Source organism: Ambystoma mexicanum, chromosome 6p (assembly GCF_040938575.1).
Source record: "Ambystoma mexicanum isolate Mex_15411 chromosome 6p, UKY_AmexF1_1, whole genome shotgun sequence".
Lineage (NCBI taxonomy): Eukaryota > Metazoa > Chordata > Amphibia > Caudata > Ambystomatidae > Ambystoma > Ambystoma mexicanum.
Window position 1 is genome coordinate 436474824 of NC_090935.1, and position 13751 is coordinate 436488574.

Sequence of the window (13751 nt, forward strand, 5' to 3'; positions counted from 1 at the left end):
AGAAAAGTGCATGGGCTTCCCATTAAAGAAAGCATCATTTTCAAAACGCTATTGTGGCTCACAAATGTTTGAGCAACTCAGCACTGCAATGCCTAGCCCAGAAAATTGAGAGATCCAAATCCAATAGACCGGTAAGGTCCACCTATGCCCACTGCCTCAGCCTACCTAAAGCCAAAAGAGCGAAAGGAGGAGGGCCGATCTTCCCAACTATAGCTGTTAACCACTGGAACTCTCTCCCCACTGAACTAAGAGCTGAGAGCTCCTTCTGGACATTCCGCAAAGCTCCAATAACATGGCTTTTCACCTAATTGAAAAACACCCATTCTGGCCTTCTGGCCTCTGATCACTGTTGGCTGTCCTTAATCTACTATTTAGTTCGCTAAAATGATATCATGTAACTGGTCTCGTAACAGCGCCCTGGTGCCTCAGGGTTCGGGTGCTTTACAAATGTTAAAAAAAAAGAAAAAATTTATAGATCTCCTATTTTCATACGCCACACATTAAGTTCATCAGTATTATGAGCTGGATATCCCTGCAAAGGAATTTATTCCGCTGCTACGCCGTCCACTATCATGAGCTGCAACTTCTCCTTGTCCACGGGCACTGGCTAGAGAAAAAGAAAAAGAATCGTTTGAACATAGAGAAAGAACTACCCTTGTAATGGCTTTTTTCCAAAATTGTCTAGGAATGTGTGGCAGTGGGTGTCCCTGTCACATGAAGGTCTTTCTCAATGAAGTTTGGGCTAAAATGAGGAAGATGAACGTGGAGGTAATCTCTACATACCTCATTATTTTGGAATTCCTTGGTCCTATTCCATTACCATATAAGTAATTGTGCAAAAGCAGCATTCAGTTTAGTGGTGGCCTATATCTGAAATCTAAAAGAGATTTTTTTTTTCTCTGCTGACAGTTTCTGCCTTTAAGAATCAGATAGCGTAACCGGTTTAAAACAGGAAAACACACTGCCAAAATCTGTTCTCACAGATCAATCACTCCGGCGTGGAAGCCCTGCAGTTATATGTCTGCCTCTCCCAGGAGGAAGCGCCAATTATAATAAACAAATGGTAAGTTATTGAAAAGTCCTGCATTCTGCTGAGTCACACACCACAAGATCTAATAATGGCACAGAACGCTTACATGTTTGGCCTGTCCCTTTTTTAACCCTGTCTTTGTTAAAGCCTTCAATTACAAGACCACGAGAAAGGGGAGATTCTGTGAGAGACAGAGGTGAAACAAAGAATCAGAATATGCGCACGTATGTGCATGCGTGTGTAAGAACGAGAGAGAGAAAGAAGTAAAGTGAGGGGGAGAGACAGAGAGATGAAAATAAAGAGTGAGAGATTCAGCTGAGTCACAAATCACTAGATCGGATAATGGTATAGGGAAATGTCAGAGTGAGCTATATCCTACTCCATAAATATCTAACGTTTGGGAGCCGTTTACCTAATGCCGGTATCCAAGGAGAAGCACCTTGTTATCTTGACGACACCAGAAACTACCACAAGCTCATTTTAAATCCCTATACCTACTAGTACCATACAAACACACCTATGTGACATTTATGTAGGTGTTTGGGAATGTGTCCAAAAGAGCTTCAGCACATGTCAAGAAGACAATTGAACCACTGGTCTGTATAATCGGCAAAAGTTGCTAGTTTGCTTAGTTTTGCATCTCACTATGGACAGCATCCTGGTTCCACAGCGGCAGCCCCTGCATACTGCATGATGCCTGGTATCCACGAGCTGCATTTAGCTCCTTATCAACAAGTTCTTATTACAGTCCCTGAAACACTGATAATGTAGTAGAGTTTCAGGGGGTTGAGGAGTATTGGTGTCGGGACCGCCGGTCCTCTGCGCACCTCCTGTTAGTGTTAGTAATTATTTAGCCTGCTGCCTTGGTTTGTCTTAGGAGCCACTCCTAGGTTCCCGGGAAGGTTTGGTAATTGGTGGGGTGACAAACCTTAGTTAGTAGTTGGCGCTGGCTGGATTTGGTAGTCCAATTGTTAAAAGATCTAATAGTAATAGTCCAGTCCTTGATTCATGTGAGTTGTGGTTTTATTATTGTTTAAACAACATAGATATTATCTTTTTCCGTGCTAAGTTGGTGAAACTACAAGCAGCAGACGCGCGTTTCAACCAAAGTCTTTATCAAGGCTGTGATTATGGTGAGTGGGGTGATATGGTGTGAGTGAAGGGATCCGGCGAAGTGACATATGAGTTTTATATACAGTTTTTGTATTAGTTAATCGCATTTTGTACAGATTCAACATATTTTCAGATAGTATTGTTTGGGAAACATAGGAGTAATATACATAGTACATGTAGTCAACATCATCAGTGCAGTGATGTGAGGTGAGTTGTGGTGATTTAGGGTGGCATTTACGAAAATACATTCATCATGATGATTAGGGTTATCAGACATATTGGTGAGAGCAAGCATAGAGTACCATTCAAGAAACCGAGTACCAAGGAATGAGAAAGGGGAGAAAATAAGGAGTATATTAGTACCAGTTGGTAGATCGTTAGGTAACAGCAAGAAGGTTATGAGAAAGCCAAGGAGGTTAGGGCTTACCAAAAACAGGTGGCAGCAGACTTGTGGTAGAGCTGATGGCTGGTGGCCCAGGTAGGGGTACCAATGGAGGCTGGTTAGCCTGGTCTGTAAAAAACCAGTTGGTTGGGTTAGGATTGGAACAGAGATTCCATAGGATAGTTTCCTTGAGTACATTTGATTTGATTGGAGGTGGCGTGGATTGGCCTAGGTTGCTGGTGGTGCAGCTGGGTGGTGGTAGGGCCGAGCTGCCTGTTAGTGTCAATAGGACTGGGCGGTGGAGCGCGAGTGTGTAGTACCAGGGGGTTGGTTCGTAGTGGCATTGAGGTGCACCGGGTGGGCCCGCCAGGTTGCTGGTATTCAAGGGTACTGTAGTTGGGGACCCCATGGTGGGTAGGGAGGAGGGGGTAGAGCGCAAGGTCAAGGCGCTCTCGGTCTGTGAGGCACGGGATTGGGGCGCTGAAGCGGTGGGAGATAAGTAAGCCTGGGGTTTAGTAGTCGGCGCGGCCATTGTAGCGGAGCACGAGAGCAGTTGCTCTCGGTCTGTTTAGGTACGGGAGTGGGGCGCAGAAGCATTGGGAGAATAGCGAGCCCAGGGTATGGTGGCCAGGGGCGGCCGTTGTGGCAGAGCAGGGGTGTAGTCACCCGTAATATGAGGTGCATGGCGAGTTGGGCTGGGGGGCCCGATGTGGTCTCGAGGCATCATTATGTGGGCAAAAGGGCTTACCTGAGGCCGGGATCGGCGGTATGTTGCAGCTGTGTCAGACCGCAAGAACGGTGTGATTCAGTGAGTGTCCACTTCCTGAGATGATGGCAGGGTCAGCTCGGGATTGGCTGTTGGTGCGTGGGGAGGAGGATTGTGACTGGTCGCCCCATCTGGCGTCATAGGGGGGCGTGATGAGCGTCACTGGCGGGCGTGTCTACAGTGGCTCCGAGGGCTGAGTCTGTAGGGATTGCAAGCTAATGATGTGTGTGTTGCCGGGACCGGTCTGGCATCACTAGTAGGCATGACACGCATCAATGCGGGGCATGCCTGCTCACGTTCTATTGGCTCAACTGTGCACATAGTAATTGTGCCTGGAGCATTGAGGAGTGCGTGTGTCTTTGTTCTGGGACAGGGATTGGCTACGAGGACAAGTGTCCAAATGTCGCTTATTGATGGTGACCTGGGAGCAGCCAAGCCAGTATCAGAGTTGGGAATAGTGGTACACCAAACGTTTACTGTGGCCGTGCACCCGGTGGTTGTTAGTAACATGGTATGTACATGTTCTGGGGAATAGAAGGATGTCGTTGGTCCCTGGGTCAACAATATGCGATTGAGTGTAGGGAGTCTAGGGATGCAGGATCCTGTGCATTGTGATTGGCCTTGTTTATGAACAAGGGGTGCCTGGTCCCCATAGATTTGGGGTGGGGGGGTTTAAGGGATGTTCAGGACTTGTAAGAATGGTTTGTTCAGTAACATGCGCCCTGTGTAAGGGAGCTGAAAAGGGATTTGGGAGCGGTGAGCACGAAGGGACTGCTAAATGGCTGTCCTAAGTCTATTTCCAGGGCTGCCAGGCTTGTCCTCTGAAGTTGAGGCAAGGTTGGAAGGGATGAGAGACAGAGACAGTTTAAGCAGTTTGACTGGTCACAAGAAAACATGAAAATCATGATCGCTGTTAAGGCCGGTAGCGACTCCTCTGTATTTGCATATTAGTCAAGCTTCTTTTTGGCGTAGGTGGAGTTACCTGTTGCCACCTCTTGCATCTGTTGGTATTATAATAATAATAATAATAATTAGGCATTTATATAGCGCTACGAACCCTCAGTTATCTGAGCGCTGCTTATTATTGCCCACGGTGTGTGGTGCTCATTTATCGACCTCGGAAGGATGAAAGGCTGAGTTTGGCCCCGCCGGGATTCGAACCTGCGTTAACAGGCTCTGCACGGTTGTCAAAGCGAGCGCTCTACTCGCTGTGCCACTTGACCGGTATTGATTCCAAACCCATGAAGGTGATGTCATCTTTGTTGTCCCCCTGATGTTTTTCTTGCCAGTGGGCGGCCAGTGGGTATATGGAGTCTTGAGAATGAAGTGAGCTTAGATGTTCCCTTATTCTGATTCTGAGCTCTCTTTTGGTACTTCCAATGTATTTCTTTTTACATACTCATACAATGGTATAGATGACATATTTTGATTTGCAATTGATATATTGTCTAATGATATGTGTGTCATTGTCATTGAACTTGATGGTCTTAGAATTCCTTATAAATTTGCACATTGAGCACATCACACATTTGTAAAAGCCTGTGGGTTTACTGCTTGTGAGCCAGTTTTCGTTGGTTCTGGGATTAGGTGCCATGTATGAGGGGCTTAGGATGTTCCTGAGAGTTCTTGCTTTCGTGTAGGTTAGGCATGGTTTGTCCGGTAGCTATTTTGTGATATCATCATCTATTTGTAGAATATGCCAGTGTTTCCTTAGTATTTTCTGCACTTGTTGGCTGTCACTGCAATATTGGGTGATGTATCGGATCTTGTTGTCATTGCTAGCCAGTTCCTTTGGCTGTTCTCTTGGTGTCAGTAAGGTTGCACATTCTCTTTTGGTTGCCAGTATTTTTGCTGCTTCAACAGCCTGTTCAGGGTAGCCTCTTGCAGAGAAGCGTCTGGTAAGGATTGCACATTCTTTTCCATAATCCAAAGGCGTGGTGCAGTTTCTTTTGGCTCGTAAAAACTCCCCTTTGGGAATGTTGCTGATCACTGATTTCTTATGACAGCTGGATGCGTGTAGTACGGAGTTGACCTCAGTGGGTTTCCTGAAGGTAGAGGTCATGAGCTCTTTGCCAGTTGGTGTGATCGTAATGTCCAGAAAGTCAATAGACGTTGTGCTTGAGGCTCCAGAGAGTTCAATGCCAAAGTTGTTATTGTTGAGGTATTCTTTAAAAGCCTCAAGTTGGTCTGCTGTTCCCGACCATATCATCAAGACATCGTCTATATAGCGTAGCCATTTGAAAATGGAACTGTTGAAATCCTTGTTAGCAAAAGCGTGGACCTGCTCGTAGTGATGCATGAACAGATTTGCCATAGCGAAGGCATAGGTAGCCCCCATCGCTATGCCTTTGGTTTGTCTGCAGTACTGTTGGTCGAATAGGAAGATGGTGTTGGTTAGAGAAAACTCTAGGAATTCTTTCGTGAGTTCTAGGTGCAAGCAGAAAGATGCAGAGGTTCTGGCAAAGGCGAAATCAACTGCTTTCATCGCGAGTTTGTGGTCAATGGCTGTGTATAGGGCTTTCACGTCGAGCATCACCAGTGTGTATTCATCTTTTCATGTAATATCTTGTAGTACTAGTAGGGTATGCATGGTGTCACGGATGAAAGATGGTATTTTTGGTACTTCTGGTGCCAGGATGTTGTTGATGTATTGGTTCAGGGTTTCCGTTATACAATCGATTCCACTCAGGATGGGCCAGCCCTCCGGAATCTTTGTGAATTTGTTATGTACCTTAGGCAGGAAATATATGGTAGGCATCCTCGGATGGCAGGGTTGCAGATATTTTTGTTCATCATCTGTCAAAAGGCCGCGGTTGTGCCATTTTGCCAATAGAGTATTGGCTGCTAGTGTGATCTCATTTGTGGGATTTTTTGTCAGATTCTCATAAAAACCCGGACTTGACAGGTGTATTACAGCCATTTGGATGTAATCTGGTCTATCCATGATTACCACGTTGCCCCCTTTGTGGGCTTCTTTGATTATTATTTGGTGGTTGTCTTGAAGGGTCTTGAGAGCATGTTTTTCTTCGTTGGTGATGTTGTCCAATGTTCTGGTGCATTTGTTCTTCAATTGGTCCTCTAGGCGCTGTAGATCTCTTGTCACTGCCTGGCTGAAGATCTCAATGGCATTATCCCCTTTTAAGTTCAGAGTGAATTTGGATTTTGGTTTAATTTCTGGTATTTTCAGGTTTGATTCTTCAATGTCAAAACCCCCATGCACCAACAGCCAATCCCGAGCTGACACCGTCATCATCTCAGGAAGTGGACACTCACTGAATCACACCGTTCTTGCGGTCTGACCGAGCCGCAACGTAGTGTCGATCCTGGCCTCAGGTAAGCCCTTTTGCCCACATAATGATGCCTCGAAACCACACCGGGCCACCCAGCCCAACTCACCATGTACCCTTGAATAACAGCAACCTGGCGTGCCCATCCGGTGCACCTCAACGCCACTACGAACCAACCCCCTGATACTACACACTCATGCTCCACCGCCCAGTCCTATTGACACTAACTAACAACAGGCAGCCCGGCCCTACCACCACCCAGCTGCACCACCAGCAACCTAGGCCAATCCGCGCCCCCTCCAATCAAATCAAATGTACTCAAGGAAACTATCCTATGGAATCTCTGTTCCAATCCTAACCCAACCAACTGTTTTTTTACAAACCAGGCTAACCAGCCTCCATTGGTACCCCTACCTGTGCCACCAGCCATCGGCTCTACGACGAGTCTGCTGCCACCTGTTTTTGGTAAGCCAGGTAATGCGAGCGAGAGATTGTGAAGGGGTGGCCAGAGAGAAAAAAAAGAGACAGAGAGAAAGAGAAAGCGAGGCAGAACAAGAGAGCATTTGCAAGATAAATATAGATTGGCGTTGTGTCCTGCACTTGGGGGGGGGGTTGGCTTGAGTGAATGTTGGAGCAGATCCCGTTGGTATCTGGGAGCTAGATGTGATCAGGGGAGGGGTCCCGTGGATGGTCCACCCTATGCATCTTGATGTCGCCTGCAACTTAAGGAGGTGAATAAATCTGCCTGACACAAGAGTCTCCTGTCTGATTCCTTGCAACGTGAACTCAAAATGTTGGTGCTGAGGCGTGAAAATGACCTGTAACATCCAGCTGTGCTGTGTGAAGGGGCAGCCGGAAACACCCACCACACCAGCAAAGGACTCACAACATCACCCGAAGTAAGCAACGCCATCCACCTCCTGCCGAGCAGCTCTGGGCAATAGCTTTAAGAAATGAGAGTTACCACTAGCTGCTGAATATGCAGCAGAGTTGGTCAAGTGGTCTGTGTCCACTCAAACAATCAATACATATGTTTACTTCGAGCATTATTACTCTTCAAACTTGCACAAGCAATACAAATAAACATAGCAAGTAACAAAGGCATACAAACATTGATAATAAGGCAGTGCAAAACATATAGAAAGCAGTATACCGCTGCAGAGACTGATCACTGCATTTCTTATCACAGATATACATTGTAAATTATAAACAGTGTTGAGAGCACCAAAACTTTAATGGAGTATTAGCATGTATCAATTAAAAGCATGTAACACACTATTACCTAAAAATCATAAGTCTGAGTAAGGTTACAATACATTTGCTCCTTGACCTTTGATACCAACCACAGATAAATAAAAAGTACATGTGATGGTCTGCTCTGCAACTATCTGCCTCCCAGGGACATGGGATGGCCAGCCTGAGCATCCTATGACCCTCCATTTCTTCTTCTGCCTGCCTAGCACATGCCAAGGCACATGTGATGGCCAATGGGTCTACGTCAACCTCTTCCTCTGCTGAACTGTCCCCTCTCCAGGGGCTCACTGGGACATGAGAGGGACAAGGGTTTGTTGTCCAACCTTTGCTTCTCATAGTTTGCCCTCCTTGTATATCCGTAACCAAGTAGCAAACACGGCTCTGCTCGGCTTCTGTGGTGTTTTGCTACAGGCTGAAACAGGGCCAGTGGCCTGGGTCTACTCCTGGATCAGCTACAGCAGAGGTTCATACTTTTCTGTTGCTGCAACCTTAGAGATTGCAGCACAGGGGGGTATGCCCCTACTCTGTAAGGGACTAGGGCAAGGCTAGATAAATAAAACAAAAGGAGTCCCAACAGGAACAACAAGTAGTTGCTTCCAGTGCATTAAATCACTGTATGGGTGGAGGAATCTAGGCAGTATGCAATATTATTTTTCACATATTACAAGTCCTTATGTTTGTTCTGTAAATTATTAAAACAAAGCACTCTTCTGCTCAATTTCCAAAATGTCTATAAACTTCACATTTATTCAGTAAAAATCTAGCTGCATATCTTGCCACACGTGCAACATACACCTATCAGCCATTTCGACACCATGTCGCAATGCCCTCCAACAATTGATTGCTGATGTCCCCCAGCAAACCCCTACCAGGCCCCCTCAGGGGATATGCCCACAATGCGCTCAACTGCACATCCAGCTAGGCGTGCACTACATCCCTTACTGCAAGTTCAAACTCATGTTGATATGCCCAGAGGCGGATTTAATGGTCGCCAGGCAGACAAACGGCGAGCGGGCCCATGTGCCCTGCCCCTTTCCTTCCCAGTCTCGCACTGAGACACAGGCCACAAGGCCCTTTCTGCTGTGACTCCAGCCAGTGGTATCCATTCCCATAAAATAAATGTCAGTGAGGAAGGCACACAAAGGACATATTCTGCCGCAGCATTAGCCGTGCTAAAAGAATCACATTGGTGTAGTGGCTAAGTGTTTTCATTAGGTCATGGGAGGCCCGTGTTCGGATCCCGCCTGCGCAAAAAAATACCTGTAAAGGGATGGTAAGGAAATTCACCTCCCCCCCCACTTTGGTATTTATATAGCATGGAACAGCTTCTAACTTTTTTGTTTGAGATAATCTTGAAACATTTTACAGTGGGGCTCTTGCTTTTGCGTTGGGAAACATTGTAACTGCTGTTTTGAAACTATCCTTCAGGATTTCCACACGCAATCCATTGACAAAACAGCTTGATTGGGAGAGAATAGTAACAATTTGGCGCTGCATCATTTACTTAAAACCCACAGCAATGCCTATTAGGCAGCCGGCGGAAATAGAATGGTAACAGAGTGGGGGCCAGTAGTATCATTGAGGCAACTCGAGGGGCAAAAACAGAAGTGTCGCTTCACTGGGTCCACAGACCATTTGTTGGCAGTCTTGACAGCTGACTTTCCTGCCAGTTTGGTTCCCCAAAAAACAAATGCGCAGCACAAATGCTTAAAGTGTGCTTTGCAGTGGCTGTACAGGCTCTTTTGGCTGGGGTGTCCCAAAGTGGGGCACTGACTTATGCAGGGGAGGTATGAAGTACAAGCGCACACACAAAATGATCATAGTTTAGGACATTGGGGTGGCACCTGGGGTGGCCAAAAAGAAAATTTGCAAACTGAATTGCTTTTATGGGCTCCCAATGTATATACATTATGGAAATGGGTCAAGCAAAAAGAATGTGAGATGTTTATTTTGGTCATCCTGAATCAAGGTTTTCACCTATATGCCAAGCGAATGTTATGTTGTGTGCTATTTGTATGGACAGTATATTATTATGTAACAAGGTAGCTGAGTGGGTTGAGCATGTGTGTGTGTGTGTTTGAGAGAGATATCTGCATCTCGAAGATTCTAATACTGGCAAGACCAACTTGGCCTTTCATCCTTCCAAGGTCGATAAATCAGTGCCAACTTTAGTTGGGTGAATGTTGTATTTGAATACGTTCTATGTAAAGTGGTTTGGTGAAGCGCTATTTACATAACCAATAATTATCATTAACTCGAGTTTAGTGACTCTTGAGAGTGCATAGCAAAAGTTGAAAACTGAATTGCTTTTATGGGCTCCCAATGTTGGTAGATCAGGCACAATGAGACTGCATGATTTGCCCAGAATTTGTTTAAGTAGTGAAACCAAAATTCTGTTCCAGGTGGAGATGTAAGAACTTGACCACACATCTTCCCAGGTATACTTCATATCAGTATTTTTAAGGCTTGGTAATCAAAAGAGTAAATAATTGTCTAGCGATGCCTTGAAAAGTGCACAAATCACATAATAAATTCACTTGACAATATATATTTCCCCGTCCTGGATGCCAGGTTTTCCTGTGTAAACCAAGAGAATGTTGTGGTGTGCGATATATGAATGGACACTTTATTATTGACGTCTTCTCATTGCATTATGTTATAAAGCTTAGCTAGCAATTGTGTTTTTACTTCACTTATTGCACAAGAATGTCTATAAAGGAACTGTTTTGATTTTTTGCACAATACTGAATTTATTGTACTGCGACATGTGTACTTATTAAAGACATATTTCGACAAGGTGTTGAACTTTTGTGAAACATTTCCACAGTTGTAATTACAAACATTGGATCCCACTAGTTTTCTTAGAACAATTTTTCTAGGAAATTGTGTGGTCTTTATAAGCTGTCATTCTCTTTCGCCCTTAGCCTTGAAACATGTTCATTTCCAACATTAGTTTCACTCTTGATCCTCCAACATTACCATTGATAGCAAAGCCTGCTGAGGAGGCCCAGCTGTTTCCAGTTAGTCAGACCCCTAGACACAGGTAACTGTAATAAAGACTTTATAAAAAAATAGCTTTTGTCCCTAAAGTTTGTCATTGTGCACTTGTGACCACAATTAACCACGCCCACCCTAAGCTCCTCCTCCTTGACACGCCCACCTAGGGCCCTGTGTCAGGTGCTGCCCACTGGGCCCTTTACCTTAAATCTGCCATTGGATATGCCCTCCTCCAATCCAATGCCACAGATATTGGGCCTAAAAGGTATATTCGCTACAAGTTGACATAGGCCGCATGCACACTTAATTTCCGCAATTCTCCTCTGGTTTTGCACCCAGGTGTAGTCCAAAGTCACACAGCCCCTGGGCTCTTACATAAGCATAATACTAATTCAGCAACGTTAGGTGCTGTTCCCGATTCCACCACTGAGGCACCATGGCGCCTCACGGAGCCGTAATGCTTCATCCATACACTTAGACCTCGAGCAAAGCACGACCCGAGGCTCGCATTATGGTCGTCACAGCAACACTACAACAACCTTGTTTTTCCTGTTGGGACTCCTTTTGTTGTATTTATGCAACCTTAGAGATGACCACCTGTGTCATCTCTGAAAGAATTGATGTGCACATTCTGTGCCGCTGCAGCAAACTGAGAGAAGGAGGAGTGGGGTGGCAATGTCCTAGTGCGCTATGGTCCCCTGCCCTCTGCAACACCCTCAGCACTCTGCAGCTCCACCGGCGCTTTGCAGCGCGACTGAGCTCGACTAGCTAACTACATGCATGTGTGTGTGCTGCCAAGCTTCGTCTTCTGAACTGGGTGTGCACATTCTGTACCACAACATTGGAAGGGTAAAGGATGGTCCTAGCATCACACAAGTATCACACAAGGTGCATTACCATGGTTTCCCAGGCACCATATTTTAGACACACTGCTGTGCCATGACCCAAGACCTGTGCACGAAAAGGGCAACAGCTTCTCACTATAGTACTTCAACAATGGAGTGATGCGTGCTGGGGACCGACATAAGCAAGCACGGGGCCCTTGCCAATGCAGAGCTGACACATTTGCTGGGACATTTAAAGGGTTAAAGGACTTTTGTACAGAGTATGCCTTCTGGAAGGAGTGCAAGACTTGTGGAGGACCGTATTAGCACAGCCCATCTATAGGAAAGTGTCTCAAACACCACAATGACTCCCCCCAATGACTGTCAGGGCTCAAACGGGAAAGGTTCCTCCTTGGTGTAGTGAACTGTCAACCCTAGCACCACACTGTTACCACACTGTTACCCTTAACAAATGTATTTTACAAAGCTTGTAGGTGTTGTTTGGCTTTTTACCCACCCACTTACTGCACTTGGTCATGCTAAGCCCTATGGCCATCCCAGCCACTTCCTGCCCCTCCCCGCCCAAAACATATCTGCCTGGGATATCTTTTAGCAAACTTTCTCAAGCCTTAACATCAAGCGTTTCGCTCGAAGTCCCTGCCAGTATTATTTCAAAGAAGTCTTCTGAGAGTGAATGGCTGAATTGGAGCTGTAAACTGCTACTGTTGTAATACAAATGTATTACTCAAGTCTGCCTTCAGCTACAACATGTATGTCCTTCGCTGAAGTACATTTAAAAACAAGTTTTAGGAAATCCAACAGTTCTGGCTTGTGTACAAGCACTGGATAGGCATTTCTTGGGCACTGCTATAATATGCGAAGGTATTTGCACCATTTTGCCGCTGCTGCCATTACTGCCCAGTTAGCACGATTACGGCAATACCTTGCAAATGCCTTTTGCATGCCTACAGAAAAGTAAAAAACTATTGGCATTGCCAATGCTTGTTTTGTGTTGATGTAAATCCGTCCAGTTGTTTTTCAAAAATGTAATGGAAAATGCAGGGCTCCCAATCCCAAAAACGTAACATTTCTTCTGTGGTGCTTTGCTGCAGTGAGGCTTTCCAAAAATGAAAACCTGCTTTTTGTTTGACTCGATGCGTGCAAATACCTCAGGAAGCTGAAAAAGAGAACCGCTCAAAACGAGATTTGGATAGGGGATAGGATCATTTTACATTTGAGTGAAGTTGAAGAGGTGGAAAGAGGACCAAATATGTAGTTGGTGATTTTGTGGTGGGTTGGAGATTATGTTTGTAGCAGATCATTTTCATCTTACTGCGGGAATCCCACAGGAATCCCGTGGGATTCATGCAAAAACATCACAAGGTGTACTCATTACAAACAAATGTGTCACGTGATCCTGCACCTGAAAGGGGATGGTAGGAGGGAGTCAGCAAGGATTTACAAGAGGGTCCTAGAAAGGAGGAGGGGTGCACATGGAGAATGGCAGTGAGGATGGGACGGTGGCCCATGCACTTCGTGTAGTGTTGGTGCAACAGGCACAGTACATGTGGCTGGTGGGACCTAATCAGGGCTTTAAGTGGGCCGGGGCCTGGCGGGGCTGAGCCCCGGCAGTCTCCGAAATTTCGTTTTGAGGCGGGGCCCTGCCGGGGCCCAGTAATCTCCCCTGACAGCCCCGGCCACTACACGAAAAGGCATTTTTTTCTACAGCCTGAAGCTCTCGCTCGTGTGCGAGAGCTTCAGGCTACAGAAAAAAATGCCTTTCAGCCATAATCGTGGCGCCGCACCTGCGAGGCATCCCTTTAATCAAGAGATTCCCGTCGGCCGGCGCCACCATTATGGAGAAACGTGAGGCCGCTGGAAGCAGAGGTCTTGCTTTCTAAATACTGGAGCTCCCGCGGATTCGCGGGAGTTTCAGTATTTAGGAAAGACCTCTGATTCCAGTGGCCTCACCCTTTCAGCCTTAATGGTGGTGCTGCCCCTCCCCAGCTGGCGAGGGGCAGCACCACCATTAAGGCTGAATAGACAGGCGCTGTCCCCTGCCAGGCAAGCCTACACAAAATAAATGTAGAGATCAGCA

The 13751-nt window shown here is 46.0% G+C and overlaps 1 protein-coding gene across 1 annotated transcript in view; it reads right to left on the reverse strand.

Annotated features, from left to right (window-relative positions):
- The window catches only part of EMB (embigin), a 247742-nt gene that overhangs the window by 220971 nt on the left and 13020 nt on the right, over positions 1–13751 (reverse strand). The window contains exon 2 of the mRNA XM_069627247.1: positions 2571–2654. Coding sequence (XP_069483348.1) covers positions 2571–2654 — 84 coding nt within the window. The remainder of the gene's footprint in view (positions 1–2570; positions 2655–13751) is intronic.